At 50.0% G+C, this 24,299-nt stretch overlaps 2 protein-coding genes across 5 annotated transcripts; both read left to right on the top strand.

The window, feature by feature from the left end:
* The first annotated feature begins 6,150 nt into the window (after positions 1-6,150).
* Positions 6,151-16,317, top strand: TPM4 (tropomyosin 4). Of its 4 annotated transcripts, none has more exons than XM_009562794.2 (9): positions 6,151-6,489; positions 8,908-9,033; positions 12,558-12,691; positions 13,021-13,138; positions 13,471-13,541; positions 13,790-13,865; positions 14,463-14,525; positions 14,611-14,680; positions 15,835-16,317. In XM_009562794.2, the coding sequence occupies exons 1-9, from the start codon at positions 6,376-6,378 to the stop codon at positions 15,915-15,917; spliced, it is 855 nt and encodes a 284-aa protein (XP_009561089.2). In that variant the 5' UTR covers positions 6,151-6,375; the 3' UTR covers positions 15,918-16,317. The 4 variants fall into 4 exon arrangements, with proteins under 4 accessions (XP_009561089.2, XP_009561090.1, XP_009561091.2 ...); XM_009562795.2 differs by lacking the exon at positions 15,835-16,317 and adding an exon at positions 15,157-15,752 and having other exon boundaries at positions 6,152-6,489; XM_009562796.2 differs by lacking the exons at positions 6,151-6,489; positions 8,908-9,033 and adding an exon at positions 10,749-11,158.
* Positions 16,318-16,387: 70 nt separating this feature from the next.
* On the top strand, positions 16,388-24,131 carry RAB8A (RAB8A, member RAS oncogene family). Its single transcript, XM_054049879.1, has 8 exons — positions 16,388-16,547; positions 16,633-16,693; positions 16,773-16,833; positions 17,706-17,783; positions 17,960-18,049; positions 18,661-18,726; positions 19,259-19,309; positions 20,164-24,131. Exons 1-8 carry the CDS (start codon positions 16,424-16,426, stop codon positions 20,254-20,256), a joined length of 624 nt encoding a protein of 207 aa, XP_053905854.1. The 5' UTR covers positions 16,388-16,423; the 3' UTR covers positions 20,257-24,131.
* Positions 24,132-24,299: the final 168 nt, after the last annotated feature.

A 24,299-nucleotide genomic window follows, 5' to 3' on the forward strand; every position in this document is an offset into this window, starting at 1 on the left:
TTAGAGAAGGAGAAGCTGAAGCACGGAGCGGTGCAAAGCTCTTATAAGTAAAAATGCCAAAGGCTGGGCTCTGGTCCCCATATCCAGGCATCTCCGTGAGAGGTCTTATGTTCAGAGACATACAGAAACTCTCGGACCTGGAGCCTGGTGTATCCTTCTCCACTGGGGCAGCGTTCGCTGGGGAGCCCAAATTCACCCTTGGTGTAAAGCCAGAGTCTCAGGGGTGAAACACAGGCCTGATCCGCTTCCCACTGCCATCCAAGGGCAGACTCATTGACGGCAGCCAGAGCTGGATCAGGCCCCAGGCACACCGAGGTCTGATGGCTCCGGCCAACAGAATGTGCCCGGTGAGTGCCAAGGGAAGCATAAGGCATTCGCATCTCAGCAGAGCCCGTCTGGTGTCAGCGAGTCCATCAGCTCCATCTTTAGCATACGTGACAGCCTGACAGCTGCCAAATCCCTCCCTCCGACACCTTTCAGACAACTCCTGGTTATTTTTAGGACAGCTCTTTCCAGTCTCAGCTCAGACGCGTATCAGTACATGGAACAGGGGGGTGGTGGCAGAAAGAAAACACACAGCTATTGTTCTTATTTCTTCGCCTACTACGTGGTTGCAAACTCTTCCCCTGTACCCCCATCCACCCATGGTGGGACCCTTCATTTTATGAAGAGAGGTGATATTGTAGCCATTGGAAGGCAGGATAAGGAGAAGCATAGCAGTGAAAACAGCTTATGAAATATTGAAGCAGTGAAACCTTCACTGGAACACGTGAATGTCTAATGCCAGCTCCAATTAATTCTGAATTTTTCATTAAACCATTATTAAAAGCAAGAGGACAGAAGAAATAAGGGGAATTGACTTGGGCAGTATATTAAGTACCTTGGTTTTGCTGGAGGATGTTTTATTATCTGTCCAAAGCAATTATTTCACCAGCTCCAGACAGTTTGTGGGCTAAACAGAGGTGCAGGATAGAAGTTCTAGATAGTCTTTCCTCAAAGTTATTTTAACCTCCATCCCCTACCCTGCGCCTCACAGCCTGTGCGGGTGACGTCTCTGGGATGTCATATCCAGAGGACGAGATGTGGAGCCAGAGATCTGAGGATCTCTGATAATGTGTCACTGGCACTATTTACAAATCAAATAAAAACCTATTGACTTAAGCTTTTCCCATATTGAGGGCAAACAGAAGACATGCAAACACTCAGAGAAACAATCATTAGGAAAGCCCAAAAAGCAATTTAAATCCCCGGGTGGGGCGAAAAATAAAACAACAGCATTTAAAAAATGTTGTCTCCTCCTGCTCTCAAAGCTCACTCCATCGACTAAGGAAGAAGAGGAACACCTGCCTAAATTAGGAGCTTCGTTATGATGCCTCAAGCTGGTTGAGGTGATCCTGAGCCTTAGAAAGTCTTCTTATAACGCCAGAATAGAGGCACTCATTGCTGAGGTAGGTTTTGAGTTGTTTTTTTTTCTTGGCAATGGCTGTGTTCTGCTGCTTGGCGCGCTGTCCTCCTTGCAGAGGACAAGAGAGGAGAAGTGGGATGTTGCTCTGTAGGGAAATAAAGGTTTCTTTACTTCCTGGTAAAAATCACATTGCAACATCTGGGCAAAAACTGACCTTGAATCCCCTGGCAGAGCCTCCGAGCCCTTGGGGAAGCCACTCTCACAGTGCTGCTCTTTCAGGTAAGGAGGATACTTTGCTGTTTCCTGACTCTCTTTGATCCCAGGACTTGTGGTCAGTAATGCTGAACACTAAGGCTTTTCCTCTAATGTTTGTTTGGGGTGAGTTTGTGTTTGGAAGCAGAGAGATGGTAAGAGATGAAGTGTGGGACTTGACTGACCACACTGTACCTGCAGGAGCACAGCTCCGGGTGCCAAAGCGGGGCTTTGTGTTCACTCCCCGAAGGACACGATGCTGCTGGCGGGCACATTCCCCACCCCATGATTACAAGGGGGTAATAGGTAATTAAATGAAACAGCTTTTTGGGGTCCAGTGGATAAGCACAAAATACGCAAGGCCAAGCAGTAACGCTTTTCCTGATGTAACTTCCCTACAGTGTACTCCTCAGATCCACAAGAGTGCGTAGGAATTGTATTAACTTCTTGTACACCAGGCCCAGAGAGCCTCTCTGTGATGGAGAAGCACCTCTGCTGGGAACTGGGGTAAAATCTCATTGTTTAGACCGTTTACAATCCAGAAGAGCTGGCAGGTGCCTCTCTTAACATCTACGAGAGTTGTGGGTGATGAGGGCAAATGATTGTCTGTATTTTCCCTGGCCTGTCAGGCTCTGAGGTCCTGCGCTCCCAGACCAAACAGCCTCTCCGTTGCGCTGAATACCCAGCCGCAATCTCCCATCCTTGCCTGGCGCAGGGGAGATGTCCTTGTCGTCCTGCCCTGCGCCAGACAACAGTCAGGATCTCTCCATCTGCTCCAGCAGCACAACAGGAAAAAAAAAAAGTCACAAAAAGGGGGCTTTGATCCTAGTTTCCTTCTTTTTAGTGCAGATAAGGATTCCAGCCCCCAACACTGCTGAAGTTACTGCAGCAGGATCCGAATCGGACTTCAAAAGACCCTACAGCTTCTCTGGCCAGCTGCCTGCCGTCAATATTGTGTTACCGGAGCTGGCGGACTCTGTTTGGCGTGGGACTGAACTTCATACAGGCTCCAGATCAAAACTACATCTGCTGAGCTTTGAAGGAGCAAGCTTGCCTGGTTTTGGAACACAAACAAACCTGCAGGTTTTCAGAGCAAAAGTTGGATGTGAGGCGGTGACATTTTCTGGTGGAAACGTGAAGGAACAAAACCCGGTAACGCGCGTGTTAAATGAGAACCGGTCAATGTGCAGACAATGGAACAGCTGAAAAATAAATAGGGGGGGGGAAAGCATTTTGCAGCAGTAGTTAATTCTTACTGCAGTTCTTTATAACTTCCCAGATGGGAAATTCATAACCCTAGGAGGAAGCCAGTATCCTCCAGGGTCTGGCCCGCGGCAGCCCGTGACTCACTCGCCTACCAGGCTTGGCAGTAAGCTGAGAAACAAGCAAGACAGCAAATGCCTTGTGGAAACAGCAAAACGAGACAAATGAGTTAATTGCTGGAAGAGCAAAAAAAATAAACCTCTGTGCACAAAGGACGGCCCTCAGTGGGTTGAGAGCGAGTGCTTGCGCCACTGAGGACTCCAGAGGAGCTGGCATCGCCCTGCCATTCTATTGCAGGCAAAACAAATCCACGGTGCCTCAGTCTTAAAAGATGAGGTAGATGGAAATCGAAGATTTGAGGCTCTACCAGCCTTTGCACCAGCAAGATGGTTTTCCAGGGCTCAAGGATGAAAGAGGATTTGTGGATCTACATTGCCATCTAATGGCAAGGAAGAGCTGGAAGCTTTCAGTACGGCCCAGAAGGGCTGTGATGGCAAAGTAACAAAGAGGGGATGGTCCTAATGGATGATTGTCCTGTGGTCTAAAGGGAAATCCTTCTCTGCGATAGAATGGATCTCACCAGTGAAGGCAATGCAGCCAACCCAGAGAAAAGATGGGGAGCCAGAGTCTTGGGATAGAGGCTGCTGATCCCTCCTCTTCTGGCATCCTCTCCACTCCTTTCTGCATTCGTAAGGAATGTTAACATGCGTATAGGATGGGATTTGCTTTCTTCTAATGTACCAGATAGTGGCAGTGAGACAGCTTTCCCACGCAGGTAAATGTTTCAGCTTCTTTCTTCTGCTTTGAGATGTTTGTAGCCTTGACACGTGCAGCTTTGTACATGAGGAGGAGTTAGAGCTCAGTCAGTGTAAAAGAGAGGGAGGTGATCTTTTCTGAGCAGGAGTTTAGAACAGAGCAGGAGCTGGGGGAGAAAATTGAGGATATAAAAGTATCTGCGTTTCCCAGATAGTGGCATGGGACACGGTGTGGGTCCCACCTGACTTCTGGACAATGGAAAAGGTATAGGGACTGAAAGCGTAGAAAATGTTGAGACCTGCCAGACCTGAGGCCGCAGGTCGGACCCTCCCTGTCTGTTAAAATGCCTGCTGCAACACGCTTCCCATGCAGCGCGCCGCCAAAGAAATGAGCACACTCTTAAACAATCCAACTTCATTTCCGTCTGGTATCCTCTCATATTTACACACCCAACCTTGCCAAGCCCTGCTAGCCCCAAACAATCCCTCTGAGAGAGGAGGAGAAACAAAGCAACTCCATATGGCAGCTGCCTGCTTGCCTGCCTGGGAAAACGAAATGGTTTGAAGGGCTCTTCTTTCCCTCTTGGTCGCTCGCCCTTTCCCACGCTAATGGAAGGAAGGGTCTGTGGGAGTGCAGGACTGTTCTTGCTGAGAGACCAGCGAGAATTTTTCAGGTACTTCTCTCCAGTTGTGAAGCGGAGCGAGAAAGAAGGGAATGTACCTGGCTGAAGGGCTGCACAGGGTGACATGTTCCATGGTGTTCCTTTCTAAATGTGGCTCTGAGTCACGTCACAGGGTTGATCAGAAAAATTATCTTCCTGCAGTAGAAACACAAAGGCAAAAGGGTTTCGTTCGGTGTTCACGTCTGCAGCCACCATTCTGACCCTGCCCAAGCCTGCGGCAGGAGAGGGGCTGGTGAGCAGGCTGGAAAGCCACCTCATTCCCCCCCAGAAATCAGAAATTATGAAGAAGGTGCCAAAGCAGCCATAGAAACAGCTTGAAATGCGCACCCAAGGCTGCAGGCAGCTGTCGTCCCAGGGAGAGGCGTGCACGGTCTTGCATCTGCCTTCCTCATACGAGTTCCCACGTGTGCCAGGTCAGGTCAGATGGGGTTGACGCCATCCTTCCCGGCTCCGTTTCCTCTCTGGCTTGTTGTGTCTCTCAAGCTGCACCCCAAAACCCGCTCCTTCTGAAAACAAGCTACAAACAGGGTCTGTGGCGCATCCACCCTGGGAACAGGCACAGCCTGTGGAGTCAGGTCCAGCGAGGGGGAAAACCTGAAGGAGCCACAAAACACAGCCAGCTGACAGGGAAGTTGTGGCTGCCCCATCCCTGGAGGGGTTCAAGGATGGGCCTTGAGCAGCCTGAGCCAGTGGGATCTCCCTGCCCATGGCAGGAGGGGTTGGAACTGTATGATCTTCAAGGTCCCTTCCAACCCAAACTGTTCTATGAGTCTGTGATCCCGGTACCACTCGTGGCTGGGGATCCCGTGAGCGCTGCCGACGGAGCCCTGGCAGGGCTCGTGAGGGTGTGCAGAGCACAGCAGGGGTAGAAACAAGGGTCCTGGGGTCATTAACAGGACCAGAATTTGGGAAAGAAGTGGGGGACTAAGAAGGCGTGCAGGTCTCTGGGCAGGAAAGTCGGCGTGCTTTCGATCTGTGCTGGGAGGTGGAGTAAGGCAGCGCTGGCTGCCGTCACGGCTAAGCAGGGGTGAGGGCTGCGGAGCATGTGAGGGGACAGAGAGGGCAGCTGGGGTACAGCGTGTGTTTAATAGGACTGCAAAAGGAAATCGGGCTCATCCCGGGGCCGCTGGATGCTCTTGTTGGCGTCCTCAGTGGAGCTGCTCTGGATCTTCTTCCCAGAGCCTCCTCTTGTCTTGCCTGACAGAGAAGGTGACTCCTCGGTACAGCAGAAGTAATTTATGGTGCTTATCAAACTGCAACCTCAGGTGTATTTGTTCAGTTCCCTGAGCAGTTAGAGAGGGAAATTTCAGAGACAGGCACTCAAACTCATTGAACGCCTTTGAGCCTGAACTTGGGAGCTAAGTCAGACCTCAGCTCCTGAGCACCAGTGCTTATTTTCATAGGGAAAAAAAAAACCCTGCTGGCTCATAATATATTCTGCATCCTTTTATAGTATAAATTTAGCTACCTCTTAAGTATAGATTTTTTGTTATTATTTTTAGGCATATATTTATCTTGGAGTAATCCAAAAAGATCCGTCCCTTCCCTTCATTAGCCTTACGGCATTATTCTAGGAAGGCAGGCCATCCCTATAGATCCGTTGGGCTGCTTAAGTGCTCTGCAAACACTGAGGGGTGCTAATAAGCTTCCTTTCAAGCATGTGTTCATGTGTCAACACTTCTGCTTCAGTCAGGGGCTTAAAAATGGAAACAGTTTTCTCTTTAAGAGAACAGGACCCAAATAAGGAGATGATGGAGTGGTGAAGATTCCTCTAGCCAGTCTGTTCCAGCTCATTCCTTAGAAAGGCTGTGCATGAAAGATCAGACAAGAGGCCAGTAGATCTGGGTTTTGTCCAGGGCTCTCCGACTTTAAAGCCCTCTACAACCCCTGGAGCTCATTTTCTCTGTGGCTTGGCTGGGTACAGCTTCTTTCTCTGCCCAAGCTGTGAAAAATCTAAAACTTTCCTCTTTGGAATTCTTTCATTTGTGTGACAGAGACAACCTATCCTTTAGCAAAGATGGAAGCTATCAAGAAGAAGATGCAGATGTTGAAGTTAGACAAGGAGAATGCCATTGACAGAGCAGAGCAGGCTGAAACGGATAAAAAGGCAGCTGAGGACAAATGCAAACAGGTAAGCAGAAATAACAGCACTGACGGTGGGTTTGCGCTGTGGAAATAAGTGTAACAAAATGCTATGGGGCGACTTTCTGATTCAGAAAGAAATATAATTTGAAGTTGGGGTTTCTGTTTATCTTCTTTTGAAGTCTTTTGCTGTTTTTCAATGTTGCACTCATACAGCCAGGGTTAAGTGTTAACTTTTTAAGCCATCTGAGTCTTTGCAGACTCAGCACTATCCACAGATTATTAAGGGGACTTTGTCTAAGTTTTCTTGAACCTTACATAACTGTCTTACATTTCTTATGCTTGAGATTCCATGGAAAAGGTCTTCATACTGCAAACCAAAGCTGTGTACCTGGAACACAGGTGTTGACTGGTGTTAACACATCTGGAAGAGCCAGCTGTGTCGAAGCATTAATTGAACCTCTCCTCAAGGGATAAAGCTCACCTGAGCGGTCCCTGGTTTACAGAGAGCCCCTCAGAGGAGCCAACTCTGACTCAACAGCAGATAAGAGTGTATTATTTTTTATGTTAAGAATAATCAGAAATATTTTAATTTGAAAGCTCTTCCTTTAGCTGAATTATAGTAATAATATTTTCATATACTTTTGCTTTTCAATATTCTTTGTTCTGGGTATCTCCCTTATATTTGAATTATAGCATTTTCAGGACTATCTTGAAATGTAAGTTGACTCCATTCCAGTTTCTTATAGGACTTATCATAAAATTACCATTTCTTTTCCTTCTACATCCTCTAAACATCGCTGCTCCTACTAAATCTTCCAGATCGCTATAATACATTAGTCGCATTCATTTGGCCGAATATTTTCTTAGGCTCAGCTGCAGTTTGAGATCCTGGATGATGTGCCTGAACCTGGGACTGATCATCCGTTTAGCTAAAGCAGCAGGAACAAAGTTTCCAGAAGGGCCGGCTGCTGCCGTTCCCCCTCCGCCCCCAACATAAGGAAACTGCCGGGCTTCTCTATCATTGCACTGAGCCGCTCTGAGCCACAGGCAGTGCCCGTGTGCGTGGTTGCTCTTTCTTTCCCAGCCTCGGAGGTGCCAATCGGATGCTGGTCCCGAGTGCATCCTCCGGCACGCAGCAGCTCGTTACTCAGGGCGGCTAACGGTAACGAGTGCTGTGCCTGCCGTTACATTTAGTTATCCTACATGTAGTTATTCCTACTGAGTGATAAATGACACGCTTGTGGGAGTTCTCAAGTACCTCTACGAAGGCAATTCACAACAAAAAGCTAAGTGAGCAAAAATAAATCTTTGATCTTACTCCTCTTTTCTGAATTGTCTCGAGTTTTTCAGCTTTTTTTTAATGGGGGCACAGTGCTCAAGTATTGATTTTAATGTCAGATAAAGTCAGCATCACCCCCTTATCCTGCTTACGGCCCCTCTGTTGCAGCATCTCAGCAAGCAGGATCAGTTCTCTACAGGATCTGGTTATTCTGAGTGAAAGCACAGCAACACAACCGCCTTCCAGAACCACGCCAAAAAACATGGTTACAGACGATGTTGAAGCTAGAGAGAAGGAAGTCGGTGTGCTAAAACACAAACTATTTTGAGGGAACTATTTTGCTAGACTAAATTGATGTGAAGGTGGAGCTAAATGGTTCAATTCGGTTCTCTGCAGACTGAATTTTGTGTTGCAAATGAAACGCTGGAGCAGATGGGTTTGCAGGGCCCACCCTTATCAGCAGCGAGCCCGATAACGGGAATTCTTCAGGGAGCACAGACAGTTTGTCACTAAACAGCCTCCCAGCAGGTTATAAATAGCACTGTTCCAGCATACCGTATGGATTTATATGGTATAGAAGAGTGAGTCTGGAAGGATGGAGCAAACCTTGTTGGCCCACAATTGTCCCAGGAGGATAAGTGAGGTTAGAAGAGACCTCCACAGGTCAGAGTCCCACCTCCTGCGCACAGCAGGCTCTGTCACGGGCCAGGCCTTGCCTCCTGCACTGGTTTGCAGGGTCTTGAACGGCACGTGAGGTGATTAGGGAATGACCCTTCGTTTTCTCCAGCTCTACAGGAACTGAATTGTTTCCCAGTCAACCATCAGGTAGGTGATGGTGTTAGAACACACACAAGGACATCACTTTAAGCCATTTTTAATTGTGCTGTAGAATGAATCGCTGCAGGGTGCGGTGGAGTCCAGAAGAGAAATGAGGTGGGAAGGGCTCTATTATGTATTAAACCAGATCCCGTGTGCACGGGCTGGGAACGCTGCGGTTTTACTGATTTCTCTCTGGCAACTGCTGCCCTGGGACCGCCTGCCCCAGTGGAACTGCAGTCTGGTCGTTTGTGACTCCGTGTGTGTTCAGTGGAGTTAAAGGTGACAATTAAGAGAGGGTTTAACCACATTAAACTGCAACCGGTAACACATACGAGTGCTCACTTTGGGTTTTTTATCTCTTGAAAGGTAGAGGACGAGCTAGTAGCTCTGCAGAAGAAGCTGAAAGGAACAGAAGATGAGCTGGACAAGTACTCGGAGGCTCTCAAAGATGCCCAGGAGAAACTGGAACAGGCTGAAAAGAAGGCCACTGATGTACGTACCCATGGCTGCCACATGCTGTGACCGTGCTCACTCTCTGGTGGAGAGCACCGGTGAGGAGAGGCTGAGGGTTCCTGTGCTGCTGCCCTTTGGGGACACAGGGACAGTGTGTTGAGGTTATAGAACTGTGGAATGGCCCGAGTTGGATGGGACCCCCAGAGATCATCGAGTCCAACTCCTGCCCATGCACAGCACACCCCAACACTCACAGCGTGTGTCTGAGGGGATTTGCCAAACACTGCTGGAACATTGTCCGGCTCAGGGCGGTGCCTGCTTCCCTGGGAGCTGCTTGGAGGCTCCACCACACCCTGGGTCCTGGCTGGTCGGTCCGCAGCCCCTCTGCAGCCAGAGCCTGGCCAAAGGGCAATTCCTGGCACAGCACCGTGGGGGCACTGAGATAGGGGAGCATTTGGAGGGGGAGAATTCTTCAGGAACAGTGAAAATTCCTTTCACCAAAGTGAATCCCACGGTGATCATAGAATCACCGGGTTGGAAAAGACCTCTTGGGTGATCAAGTCCAACCATTCCTATCTGCCACTAAACCATGTCCCTGAGCACCTCGTCTGCCCGTCTTTTAAATCCCTCCAGGGATGGGGACTCCACCCCCTCCCTGAGCAGCCTCTGACAGGGCCCAATGACCCTTTCTGTGAAAAATGTTTTCCTGATGTCCAGTCTGACCCTCCCCTGGTGGAGCTTGAGGCCATTCCCCCTTGTCCTGTCCCCTGTCCCTTGGGAGAAGAGCCCAGCTCCCTCCTCTCCACAACCTCCTTTCAGGCAGTTGTAGAGAGCAATAAGATCTCCCCTCAGCCTCCTCTTCTCCAGGCTGAACAACCTCAGCTCTCTCAGCCACTCCTCGTCAGACGTTCTCCAGCCCCTCACCAGCTTCGTTGCTCTTCTCTGGACACACTCCAGAGCCTCCACATCCTCCTCAACATCCCAGTGAGGGGCCAGAATTGAACAAAGGATTTGAGGTGCGGCCTCACCAGTGCTGAGTCCAGGGGCAGTATCACCTCCCTGGCCCTGCTGGCCATGCTGTTTCTGATCCACGCCAAGATGCCCTTGGCCTTCCTGGCCACCTGGGCCACTGCTGGCTCATGTTCAGATCTCTGGGGGAGCTGGAGCAGCTGCTGGGATGCACTGCGGTGTAAAGCTGCTGTTGTTGAGAAGCTCAATGTGAGCCCGCAAGGAGCACTCGCGGCCTGGAGGGTCTACTGTGTCCTGGGCTGCATCCAGAGCAGCGTGGCCAGCAGGGAGGGAGGGGATTCTGCCCCTCTGCTCCTCTCTGGGGAGACCTCAGCTGGAGGATTGGGTCCAGTTCTGGAATCCTCAGCATAAGAAGGAGATGGAGCTGTTGGAACGGGTCCAGAGGAGGCTACAAAGATGATCGGAGGGCTGGAGAACCTCCTGTACGAGGACAGGCTGAGAGAGTTGGGGTTGTTCAGCCTGGAGAGGAGAAGGCTCCGAGGAGACCTTAGAGCAGCTTCCAGTGCCTGAAGGGGCTCCAGGAAAGCTGAGGAGGGGCTGTTCCCAAAAGCTTGTGGTGACAGGATGAGGGGCAATGGGGATAAACTGGAGAGGGGCAGAGTTAGACTGGACAGAAGGAGGAATTTCTTCCCTATGAGAGTGGTGAGGCCCTGGCCCAGGTTGCCCAGGGAAGCTGTGGCTGCCCCATCCCTGGAGAGGTTCCAGGCCAGGGTGGATGGTCCTTGGAGCCCCTGATCCAGTGGGAGGTGTCCCTGCCCATGGCAGGGGGCGGCACTGGATGGGCTTTGAGGTCCCTTCCACCCCGAGCTCTCCTCTGGGCTGTGGATGCTCTGAGGACACCGGAGCAGCCGCTCCGCCCCGCGCTCCCCATCTCACCCCCCGCCCTCGGTCCGGCCCCGCCGCGTGACGTCACCGCCTCCACCTCCACCCGCGTGACGTCACGCGGCCATTGAAAGGCGCGCGCGCGCCGCCACGTGCATCCCGCGCCCTTCCCGCCGCGCCCATGGCCGCGCCGAGCTCCCTGGAAGCCGTGAAGAGGAAGATCCAGTGCCTGCAGCAACAGGCGGACGAGGCGGAGGATCGCGCTCAGCTGCTCCAGCGGGAGCTCGACCTGGAGCGGGACCTGCGGGAGAAAGTGAGACCGAAGGGCCGCTCCTCCCCCTCCTTCCCTCTCTCTCTCTTCCCCCCTTTTACCCCGCGCCCAACGCGCTCCGCTCGCAGCGCGGCGCGGTTCGAGCGCGGTCGGAGCCGCGGGGACCCGCGGAGGCGCTGCCCCGGGCGCTGTGGGGTGGGGGGGGCGGCGCAGCTGGTTCCACTTAGGGCTGCGCGGGACCCGCCTTCCCGGCATCTTCCTGCTGGTTTATCGCTGTCGAGCGGGGATTTGACCGTATAAGGAGCGGGGCTGCAGCGGGGAGAGGTGGAGCCAGGCCCGGCCCCGGCCCCGCTCGGCTCTGAGCTGGCACTGCGCTGCCCGGGGCGAGGGGCTGAGCACAGGGGGTCCGGGGCGGCTCCCGGCGGGATGGACCGCTGGAATCTGCTCCGAGGGGGCACAGCTGTGCGGGGGAAGCGCTTCCTCCCTCCCGCCCGGCCGAGCCGAGAGGCTGCAGCGAAGCGAGAGCCCTTCCGAAGGGTTTAAGGCAAAGCGTAGGACAAGTGCCCTTCCCGAGAGCCCCTGGGAGGGTCCTGAGGGAAAACAAAGTTCCTGTGGGCAGTGGGGTGCGGGTTTGGGGACAGTGAAATGCCCAGACCGGGTAGTCACTAAAGGAGGGGGTTATTTCCCTTCCAAGCAGCTCTATCTCCATAATCACGATGTGTTTCTGGACGGCCGTTTGTCCATCCTGTGTGCGAGAGATCTCCCGACAATCTTTGCATCCACCTTTGGGTTTAAAACACAGCGTTTCCAATCGCTGAGCAGTTTATTCAATAACATAAACAGACATAATGATGAAGAAATGCTTTCTGCCCGATTCCATGAGTACCCAAAGAGGAAAGCGAACTTGTTTTAAAGGTGTAGCTAATTTTGCTCTGGTTTTGTTACAAAGGAGATGCTCTCCCATGGTGTGGGGCCAACTGCATCTGCCCAGCTGCCCGCGTAGAGAGCACCGAGCGCTTCCAGGCTGGAGCCCCGCCGGGATAACGCGGTGGCTCTGGCTGCAGCCGGCCGTAGAACCAAGAACAGGGAAATCGGCCAGGAAGTTTTTGGAACGAGCCATTATGGAAACAGTTTGGGGTTTAACTTTTCAGTTCTGCGGAGATGCAGCCCTGTGAAGGGATCGAGGAGTGGTTCTCGTGGCAACGGGTGTGGAATCCTTTCTTGCAGGCAGGAATGAGAAGTACTATTAAAAAAGAAAGGAAAAGCACACACTCCCTACCTTGAAATTCCTGAGATGCCATAGTTTAAACAAACAAAGGCAGAAAGGTTCCCAGAGCCTCCCTGTAGATACAGAGAGGCCTCTTGCAGCGTTAAGGGAACTGGTTGGTTGCAACATTAGTTGGGACATAACCTCGGCTCTGGATGGTTGTGTTTCTCGCAGGCCGAAGGCGAGGTTGCAGCTCTGAACAGGCGTATCCAACTCGTGGAAGAGGAGCTGGACCGTGCCCAGGAGCGGCTGGCCACCGCCTTGCAGAAACTGGAGGAGGCTGAGAAAGCAGCAGATGAGAGTGAGAGGTACGCGTTCTTTTCTTTCTGTTTTTTTAAATAAAAAATGGCATAGATAGGAATAAAGCATTGCTGGGCAACTGATCTGCGCGTGCTCATGTGCGTTTTGGGCCAGAGACTTGGAACTAAAAGTGCCGTTTTATAAACTTACATGAGTAACGCTGGTAGCCCTGGAGAACTGTTACAGCCCCAGGACAGAGCATCTGAGTGCTGCACCAAACACAGCGGTGTGGTTCTAATGGGATGCTTTTTAGTTACAAACACTGAATTCTAGTTCAGGAGTTCAGAGATAAAAATGCCAAAATGCTCCTACATTGAAAGCACTTTGCCTTCTGCAGAGGAATGAAGGTTATTGAGAATAGAGCAATGAAAGATGAAGAGAAGATGGAAATCCAGGAAATGCAGCTGAAGGAGGCGAAGCACATCGCGGAGGAAGCTGACCGCAAATATGAGGAGGTGAGAGGGGCAGGGAAATGGGTAAACATAAGGGAGAACCGTGAACGGCTTTGTTACTCTTCAGTTTAGTCATTTTTTGTACGCTTTTCCCTGCGTGATGGTTTGATGTTAGAAGGTTCCCCAAATGAAGAGGTTTTGGTAGTGACATCACCTCAGGTATTTCATCGTAAGAAGACTGCACAATCAGAGTGATTTGGGGAAGAAGCCCCTCACGTCCGTACGCGTGCGCTTTAATCGATTTTCGTCATGCAGAAGGAAAGCAGGAGTGCAGTGTATCAGAGAAACACACAGACGTCACAGACCCGCCTGACACGGCTGTTTTCTCTTTGCAGGTTGCCCGTAAACTGGTTATTTTGGAGGGGGAACTGGAAAGAGCTGAAGAGCGTGCAGAGGTGTCCGAAGTGTGAGTAACATCAGAGCCGGGGCAGTCGTTCAGAACACAGAACGGTCAGAGCTGTATTTCTCTGACAAATCCACTCCTGGAGGGTAGGCGTGTGGTATGCGTCAAAAAGCTTTTTTGTACCCTTATACCCAGTTTTCTCCTTCCAGGCGTAATAATGGTCGTTCCTCCATCCCTTGGATTTTTAGACTCATTAAAAATTACATGAAGTCACAGCAGGGACAGTAGTAATTCCTGCTTTTTCCATATAGGAAGTGTAGTGACCTGGAAGAGGAACTGAAGAACGTCACCAACAACCTGAAGTCTTTGGAAGCTCAGTCGGAAAAGGTTGGTCCTTTCAGTAAACGCTAAGGGACGGAGCAGAGTCAAAACGTGTAAATAACACTCATAATCCAGAATACAAAGAAGGCGAAAGGGTTTCACTGCCTGCTGCCCAGCAGCAGCCGGGGGTGATGCTGCATCGGCTCCACCGGGAATCTGGGAATTACCTGCAAGGCTGTGGCAAACCAAGGGCTGTCTCCCTGCTTCCCGCACCAGGGCACGGCCTCTGCGCTCACTTTCTGCCACTGCTCTTTTCCTGTGCTTTGCCCTCCATAATGAAAACTGTTAGAACTCCTGACTTCATTAAACGGCGGCTTGTGGGTGGTGTAAAGGGGTAGGGAACGTGCACAGAGCCGGGTTTGTGCTGCACAAGGTGGCCAGGGGCCACTAAGGCATGTGGAGAAGCACAGTGGAACCTGAGCACCCCTGGGCTGCAAACAGTGTACGAACCTGGGTCTGAGAGGCCTTGGGGCAAGGAGAGAAGTACAGGAGGAGGGTTGCAGTTGCTGTTACAGGGAAGGCAGTTATAGATGGGTCACGGATTCATAAACATCTGTTATTGCTGCTGCAGCTTCCCTTCAAGAGAGCTTATTGTTTTCACAGTACTCAGAAAAAGAAGATAAATATGAAGAAGAGATCAAGATTCTCTCCGACAAGCTGAAAGAAGTGAGTGTCCATCCCCAGACTGCATTTGGGCATCATTACTCTGTTACTCTATCAGCATCCATTTACTCTGTTTAATTGTTTCTAGGCTGAAACACGTGCTGAATTTGCGGAGAGAACCGTTGCCAAACTGGAAAAATCCATTGATGACCTGGAAGGTACGGAATGACTCGAGTTCCATTTCAGAGGGGTCGGTTTCAAATCAGGAAATGGGACTCTAGGCTGGGTACTGGGTGTTTCAGGAAGGCGGCAGTGCTGGGCTGGCGCGGGTCAGTGCGATGTGTCCATGGCACAGCTCTGTCCCTGAGGCCATTTTCCTGAGAGAGCTGCTGCTTTGATGAGTTGGTAACAATAATCGGATTTGGGCAACTCGCAGATATGTGAACTCGAGAACTTCTGAGTAACACCACCAGGGCCCTGCTTAATGTAAATAATAACTTCGAGGGGTTTAAAAAAGGAAATGTAGCTGCAGCCTCTGCCCTGGCAGCTGTGGCTTTTCTGCTTTCACACCTGTACTCTGTTACCCATCTGTTTTCTTCTTTTGTTTTCCTGCCTGCCTGCTTTGCTGCTGCCTTCTGCCTGTCCGCACCTCCTCCCTGGACTGTCTGCATTTCTCCTTGCCCTGGGCCCGCAGACGAGCTCTACGCTCAGAAGCTGAAGTACAAAGCGATCAGCGAGGAGCTGGACCATGCTCTCAATGACATGACCTCCCTGTGATCCGCGCTGCGGGCGCAGGGGCTGCTCTTGCTCCCTGCGTTTCTAAGCTTTTCTTGCCTGTAACTCCTGTCCTTCCCACAAACAATCGATCCTTCAGGCTCCTCAGGCAGAACTGAGCTCAATAAAACCAGATACCTCGGCCTTTCGACTTCTGGGGGTTGTTTCCTTGTCACTTGCCTGCAACTACGCTGGTAATGATGCTGCCAAGGTGCTCGGTGCCTCGTGCCAGGGCAGGATCCAGCGGGCGCCTGCATTCGAGTGTTCCCAAGGGTGCGCATGGCAGTGGAACACTTGGAGTGTATATGTTGTGTGCTTGCGGGCTCCCTCCCTCCGGGTTGGAATCCCCAGGACAATAACGATTTGGTGAGACGCATCCCATAAATCACCTGTTAAATCTGAACAGAAATCTCTCACACATAAAAACCATCCAAACCCCTTAACTACACCAGTGCAGTTGCCAAAGCATCGGCCCCGTTTTGCGGCTGCAATTCCAGCGCTGTCTGGAACGCGAGGGTAAGTCGCAGCGCGTTCTGTTTGGAGAAGAGGTCGTAACCCCCACGTGGTTTCATCTGGGGTTTTTGTTCTTTCTCACCAGAAAAACTGGCTCAGGCAAAGGAGGAGAACCTGGGGCTGCACCAGACACTGGACCAGACGCTTAACGAGCTGAACTGTATATGAGGCGCGGCGAGCGCTCGGCGGCCGCGGGAACTGTGCTTCGTCTGCATTCCTCTACGCTTCCCTTTGTACCCTGGACCAAACAGTTCTGCTACGAACGGCGCGGGGGGCTCTGGGTGTGCCGTGCTTGACCACGGCCGCCCCTGGTGCTATACCATTGCCTTCATAGAATAGTTTGGGTTGGAAGGGACCTTAAAGATGATCCATTCCCACCCCCTGCCATGGGCAGGGACACCTCCCACTGGCTCAGGGGCTCCAATGTCCATCCAACCTGGCCTGGAACCCCTCCAGGGATGGGGCAGCCACCCGGGACACCCTCATAGGGAAGATATCCCTCCTTCCCAACGGTTCAGAGCGCCCCGCGCCTTTCCCATCATTTCTTAATAAACCATTTCTCGGTTACCGCGGGTTCCTTCAGGTCTTGTCTTTGCTCGCGTGACGTCACGGGCCCGCCGTGACGTCACCAGGGGGGCCGGAAGCGGCGCGTGGGGGGGGCGGGGCCGGCGATCATGGCGAAGACCTACGACTACCTGTTCAAGCTGCTGCTGATCGGCGACTCGGGCGTGGGGAAGACCTGCGCGCTGTTCCGCTTCTCCGAGGACGCCTTCAACGCCACTTTCATCTCGACGATCGGTGCGGGGAAGTGGCGGGGCGGGAGGAGCCCGGGGACCCCCCCCCTCTCCTCCCCCCCGGTAAACGCGCGGCCTCTCGTTTGCAGGGATCGATTTCAAAATCCGGACGATCGAACTGGACGGGAAAAGAATTAAACTGCAGATCTGGTGAGGGGCCGCGGGAGCCGATCCGGGGGGTATCGGAGGCGCCGCGGGGCGGTGCGTGAGCTCCGCTTCTCTCTTGCAGGGACACGGCCGGGCAGGAGCGGTTCCGGACCATCACCACCGCCTACTACCGGGGAGCCATGGTAGGAGCGCGGGGACCGGGAGGGCCCTGCGGGAGCCGGGCCTGCTTAGAACCCGGCCCTGAGAGGCGCTGCGTATGCCGCGTCTTTGGCTGTAACGGCAGTACAGGATGGGGGATGATGGGATGGAGAGCAGCGTGCGGGGAAGGACTCGGGGTGCTGCGGAGGAGAAGCCCCACAGGAGCCACAATGTGCGCTCACAGCCCAGAAACCAACCGTGTCCTGGGCTGCATCCAGAGCAGCGTGGCCAGCAGGGAGGGAGGGGATTCTGCCCCTCTGCTCCTCTCTGGGGAGACCTCAGCTGGAGGGTTGGGTCCAGTTCTGGAATCCTCAACATAAGAAAGAGATGGAGCTGTTGGAACGGGTCCAGAGGAGGCTACAAAGATGATCCAAGGGCTGGAGAACCTCCTGTACGAGGACAGGCTGAGAGAGTTGGGGTTGTTCAGCCTGGAGAGGAGAAGGCTCCGAGGAGACCTTAGAGCATCTTCCAGTGCCTGAAGGGGCTCCAGGAAAGCTGAGGAGGGGCTGTTCCCAAAGGCTTGTGGTGACAGGATGAGGGGCAATGGGTGTAAACTGGAGAGGGGCAGATTTAGACTGGACAGAAGGAGGAATTTCTTTACTCTGAGAGTGGTGAGGCCCTGGCCCAGGTTGCCCAGGGAAGCTGTGGCTGCCCCATCCCTGGAGGGGTTCCAGGCCAGGTTGGATGGGCCGTGGGCAGCCTGAGCCAGTGGGAGGTGTCCCTGCCCATGGCAGCGGGTGGAACTTGGTGATCTTTAAGGTCCCTTCCACCCTAAACTAATCCATGATTCTATAATTCTAACTCTGCCAAACTCAGTGCCAGCTGAGACACTCCATGTCCCCTCCTTCTTCTTCAGGGCATCATGTTGGTCTATGACATCACCAATGAAAAGTCGTTTGAAAACATTCGGAATTGGGTCAGGAATATCGAGGAGGTAATTTGTGTTGTTTACTTACCAAATACTGAAGATGCTGTTGCTTCCTCAAGAAGCAGTTAATTGCTTAAAAGTGTTCGATTTCGTTTGAATCTGGAGTATTGTGTCCAGTTCTGGACAATGTTTGTCTCAAAATGCCCTGGCCAAAGTCTGTCCCTGCTCTGTTTGTGTCTCAGCACGCCTCTCCTGATGTTGAAAAAATGATCCTTGGGAACAAATGTGATGCAAACGACAAGCGCCAAGTTTCTAGAGAGCAGGGGGAGAAGGTGAGTGCCATTGCTTTGCTGTATTCCAACTTGGACTTCCTGGAGTATAACAGCTGTGTCCTTGTTGTCTGTGTGCTGCCTTGGTCCCTCGGTGGTTTGCCTGGGTGGAACTACCTGGTGTTTCCTGAGCTGCAGCTGTGATCCATTTCCCACTGATGAAAAGATGAGTCCATTAAGGGTTCTTGTCAGTTCCTGGTCGGGGTGTGTGGGGCACGGAGCAGCAGCTGGGGTTGCTCTTAGGAAGAAAAAGCGTGCTGGAGTTTGACATTCAGGAAGCCCTGGCACAAGGTAGACAGGATTGTCCTTGCTGGCTTTGGGTGCTGCGTAGTCAGGAGAGGGGATGTCTGCGTGCAGGACAAGGTACCTGTGCAAGGAAGAAAGGACAGAGGAGCAGGTTAGAATGTATGCAGAGTGTGGGACAGCAGACCAAAGCCTGGTAAAAACAGAAGCTCACAGGAGTGAGTTAGCTCCTCATTTTTCCAAGTTGTTCCGCTGGAGTGAATCCCCAGGCTGCCCCGGATCGCGCTGGGAGGGGCAGATCCTGTGCAGTTGCTTGTGTTTAGAGCTGTTTCCACAATGATCCGACTAACATGAACCCTGCTTTTGTTCAGCTTGCTGCGAGTTTTGGAATTAAATTTATGGAGACCAGTGCAAAAGCAAATATAAACATAGAGAATGTAAGTACCTCGCCCTTCACGTGTGTTTATTGTCCTGTTTGCGCAAACAAGCAAGCGATAAGAACATTTGCTCATCGTGGCTGGAGGCAGAACTCCATTTTTACCTCTGCTTCAGGTGGGCTAGTAAGGCATAGCCATGCATTCCAATAGCCACAGTCTAACAAGTGTTATGCTAATTTATTTAAATTTAACTTGGGTTTTAGACCATAACACAAGGGTGTTAGAGGAAACTGCATTAGAGCAGCGCGCTGAAAAGTCCGGCTGTGTCGTTGCATTCATTAACATGATCACCACTCTCTAAACTCCAGCTACGCCTGCTGCAGGTGGCGTGTGCCGTTGGGAGTCAGGCTCAGGAAGGAGGTAATGGAGTTAGAAAAGGTGCTTTAGATCCTGGAGGTGGGCACAACCTGAAACCTTGGCGTTCCCGAGGAGTTCAGTAGATGTAGAAACTTGGGAAGGCAGCTTACTGCTAAACAAAAATGTTAGATGCTTAATAAACCACATTCTAACCCTTCACTGTTCTTCTTCACAGGCGTTTTTCACTCTCGCAAGAGATATCAAAGCAAAAATGGACAAGAAGTTGGTGAGTGACTTTTACTTTGTCCACACTGTATTTAATCAGGATAAAAACCGAAATAGCCATCACTGTTTCACAGCATAGAAGCTATTTTGTGCTCACTTTCACAGGAGATGTACCGGGGTTATAGAAATTTATGTTTAGTTTTGTCAAGCTGTGCTCTGACCTTGGCTTATCAACAATTGTCTCAGCATTTCAGGAATTGCCTGCAATGGTTGAAGTGTTCTAATTAAAATTCTCTTCTGTTCGTTTTATTGGAGATTGAATGAGTGGTAAAGCAGTTTAATGCTATTCCTCGCTTTTGCAGCCTGAAAGTGGAACCATGTGAATTAAACCAAAAGGAGGCCCCCTTCATACTGCCGGGTGGTCTTTAAACCAGTAGGTTTTAAAATAGGCAAAGAACTAATGAGTTTTATGATAACTTTTGCAAAAGCAGCCTGAGAAATGATTTGGTTCTCTCTGTGCAACAACTGAACACGCATCAGTGCCGGTTTGTTCCCTACGAAACAAAGCTAACATTCCTTCATCCACCTCCGCGTGGCTCAACATGTGCTGGTAGAGCCGGGATATTCCAGGCCTTGCTTGAGTGTTCCAATTTGTTTTTAGCCTCGGCTGTCTCTGGTTTATAGAAGGAAGAACGGGCAGGGTGCATGTTAGTCGAAGCCAGAAGTGGCAGATGCAGCGTTCTGGCTTCTCGTGGTGGCTGATGGGAGGCTGAGAAAAAGGAGTGATGACTCCTGTTGATTTTAGTAATGGCTTCTGCGTATGGCAGGCTGGGCTCGCCAGGATGGGTAGATGCAGTATGGATGCTAGGAGCTGTTGGGGATAAATAAGTAATGGAATGTTCTTTGCATCTTCAGGAAGGCAATAGCCCACAAGGCAGCAACCAGGGAGTCAAAATCACACCAGACCAGCAAAAGAAAAGCAGCTTTTTCCGATGTGTTCTTCTGTGAGGGACACGGCCTTAACCTGAGCGCCCACTCAGCTGAACTGGACGGTGCCTGTTGTGAGTGAGAGTTCTCTGCTTGTGGACTTAGCGTTCTCCACACACTGTGTCACTCTGTGACCATCTGAATAGAAATTTATTTTGGTAATTGTCTGACTCTTCAATTTTGGAGATGAAACAAGTTTATTTTTGTCAGATTGCCACTGGGCATACGTGTTGCCTAGCAGAGGGGATACAGATCAAACATGACTGTGGGTTAGCACCTTCGCTGACAGGCGTCAATCTCTTTGTTTGTAGTTGTAATGTATCCAAATTAGAAAGATTTAAGTTATGATCAAAATGAGAACTGAGATGCCAATGTTAATAAAGTACAGGCACATGTACCTGATACGTGTGCGCATCCACGGCTGTAGATGCATAGAGAGCGACCGCGTCAACACGTCAAATGCACTTAGGTAAGCAGTGCGTGCCCGTACCTTCTCAGAAGGTAGGAGGAAGCTTTCTGCATCTCCACCCCTTGCTACTACAGAGAAAATCCTTTATCCGCCTGTTACTGATTCAGTTGCGTTATTGTAGACAATCCACAAGTACAATTGAAGTTTAAAAAGCAAATCCTCCTTGAAAGAATCTCTATTTTTTTAAAAAACCAAAGTGTGCTGTAAATAGAACAGATCGTTGCCATCAGGAGTTACTTTATCCCTGTTAGACTTGACCGTGCTGAACTAAGTACTCCAGATGTTCAGACGCATTTGCTGGGAGTTGGTGGCTACAGTGAGTTCCATTGCCAGTGATCTGGTGGCTGCTTTTAGAGAGAGGCCGTGGGTCAGGCAGGGGCACTTACGCAGTTTGTACCATCACAGGGGGCAGCTTTTCCATCTCCGGTTGAGAACGGCTCCGATCTGTCATGGTGTAGTAACGAGCTATAAATTGTGACGAGAAGATGTATTGCACTGCTTCCAGTTGTGTGTTCTTATGCACACGTGCTCACATATGCAAATAAATGTTGCACATCTGAACACTTTCTGAAACAAATTCTTCAAACCGAGATTTATCTTGCTGCTCTGCATCCATGGTTGCAGATTTCAAGCAGCACCAAACCTGTTGACAGTGTGTTTCGATGCAACTGATGTTTAGTCCTCAGTGGGAATACTCTGTGTATTTATTCCTACAAACAGTCTCTGACATTCCAATGGATAAATGGAACAGCCAAGCAAAGCTCCTGGGGAGCTGATGGCTTTCAGTCCAGAGGTTGGAGCCTGACTCTTCGTTAGACTGACGAAGGGAGCCAGTAAGAGCCATCTCCTTCAGTCTGCTGTCAAGTGATGGGAATTATGGGATATTTAATTCAAGTGAACATATCAGCTGTGTCCTGCAACTCACTGGAATTGTTAACATGCTTTGTTTACACCGACAACTGCACTCAAGGGTAAAATTAAAGCTGATTTTAAAGTTAATGGACTTACTCACCAGTTTTGTTTTCTTCAAGTTTGGGGTGTTACGTTCTGGCCTCACAGTAGGACTCGCAAGTGCTACTAGAGTTAAAGGTGGATCAGATTCGGAATTAAACTTTACAGGTGTGCAGCGTGCACTCAGGCTCACCAGGAACATTGCCTGCTTTTCTAAAATGGGAAAGGAAATGTTACTGTATAAGTTACTGGTTTATAAAAACGCATTTTCTATGTTAACAACCTTTTCTTTTAATAGCTAGCAGATTACAGTGAGCTCTGTTTGTGATTAAAATCATACGTAAAGTTTTCCTCTAACCAGAACCTTATGATAGGTTTTTTTATTGTGGCTTTTTTAGCGTGAGGACTCAGTGAACATGCTCCGTAGTGGATTTGTAGGATAAAATTGTGTTGAGCTATAGAAGAGCTTTCTTGTCAGTATGCACTTTAGTCAGTACACACTTCAGAGCATTGTTCACACAGAGCAATAGGTTGGACACGCAATGCTTCTGTCTTGAGATGAGGAGGCTTTTAAAAGCTTTCTCCTATGCGTCAAGAAATTACCGAGGCAGAACTGGGAAGGTGATGAAGGCATGGTCCAAATGCTGTTTTCCTGCACAAAGCAGATCTGTTTAACAGCTCAGTAGTAAATGTGATTGTCTTAAAACTGTGCAGCCAGACTTGTTTTTCAAAGTGACTGGAAAAATAAGTGGCTGGTCTGACTTGATATCGCAGGCTGCCCACCACACCCCTGCATATTGCCTCCTCACTGCACCTAAACCCGTAACTCATCTGGCGTTGTATTCATTCACAAGTGGATAAAACTTGAAGGGTGGAATTGTGTTTTTCAAACTCCGCACTTCCTAAATCTTAAGTGACTCTTTTGCATTCAGAGCCAACTGTTTGTACGTCAACACTTGTTGGTTTAGCTCGTGCTGGTTGTTACAAATGTTTAGTACCTAGTTTGTAGTACCGTTTCCCCTTACAGAATGATTATTTATTGTCAGTGAACAGCTACATTATTGCCTGCTCTCAGGAAGTTTTGTGCAGTTACTGTACATGTAGGGCCTGCAGACTCTACAAGACACAACATCAGTGTTGGCAATAGGAAACCTGAAATGCACGTGTAAGGCAGGAAGAGGTTAAGGACAGTGCAGTTCTATGTATGCTTGGCTTTGTCACTAAATACAGACGTCAAATCTTGCATACGTACAATGTGTAATGGATGTTTCCATCACGTAATTAAATTACTCTTGTTTTGAAGTATGAATGTTATAGAAAACACAACGATGAAAAGAAGTACTATGTACATCCATTCAGGGAGGTATTTGGATGTAAGCTTTCTTTAAGGAGGGAAACATCTGAAATTGGATAGAAAATCTGTAATTTAGGTAGAAATTTAGGTAGATATGAAAAACTGTGTGTTTACTGCACATCCTCGGTGTCTGATGCCACTAAAATGTGAGGTAATCAATTAACACTTGGTTTGTAGAGACACAAACCCATTTTAGAGCATGTTCTCAAATTCCCTTGCTTTAGTGAGTCTCACTGAACTCTATGGCTGCCCTTAGTTCTGAGGCTGGTTGCAGTATTTCAGGTCTTTACCTTTCAGGTGCAGACCCAGCAGTAGCTCGTCTGTCAATAAATGGAGCCGCTGTTGTAGCACTTGCGTTGTCTTGGTTGGTGCTGATGGGCACATTCAATGTTCCTTGACAGCAGAGCCTTAGGCCAGCATCAGACTTTCAGCCTCAGATTTATAAATCCTATGGATTATTCCAAGTCTCTCTGCTGCTGCTGGAAATTATTTGGTTTCCACTTTCATGTGAGATGCTCATCATCTCGCTGACAATTGTTAAGGGGTTTGTTGTGGTAGTGATGATGTCATTGGCTGAAGACCGTGCTCAAAAGCTACTGGGATTTCTTGTGCTCTTGGACTTGAAACGGCTTGGGGTTGTGCTGGAGAGGAATGGAAAAACAGCTGCATGGACAGCGGTCTCCATTTGTAGTAGAAGTGCATAGGGATTGGGAAGGAATGGTGACTAGCATGTGTCTTCATTCATCAATTAAATACAGATCTGTTTGGTCATTAATGGTGATGTGCAGTCCGGTTATCTCAGGCTGCCTCACTGTGGCTCATCTCTCTGACCATGGAGTTCTGTTCTGTTCCTGGTCTCCCCGGCCCTGCTGTGGGAATCATATGCTCTATGTTGAGCGTGAGCTGGGACTTGCGGCTTCGTTTGGAAGGGAACTTAATGCATCCAAATATTTTTAAAAACAACTGTAAATTGTATTTTTAGAATGACCACTTTTGGCTGCCACCCTTCCCACATGACAACTGCTTTCTTAGACACTTCTCATGGATTTTCATATTTGTATTAAGAACAAAACTGATTTATTACAGTCTGTATGTTTTTACTGTTGTACAGGACCCTGAGCACTGCAGAAATAAACTTCTTATGAAAAGAGAATTTTATAAACTTTGTTTGTCAATCCTGTTCATCATTTGTGTGTATAGATTCTTGTGTGGAAAAGGGTATTTCTGGCAGTGAGGGACGAGCCCGGGGTGGGCTCTTCTGTCCTGTAGTGTGCCGACTTCCATGATGAA

Source organism: Cuculus canorus, chromosome 27 (assembly GCF_017976375.1).
Source record: "Cuculus canorus isolate bCucCan1 chromosome 27, bCucCan1.pri, whole genome shotgun sequence".
Classification (NCBI taxonomy): domain Eukaryota; kingdom Metazoa; phylum Chordata; class Aves; order Cuculiformes; family Cuculidae; genus Cuculus; species Cuculus canorus.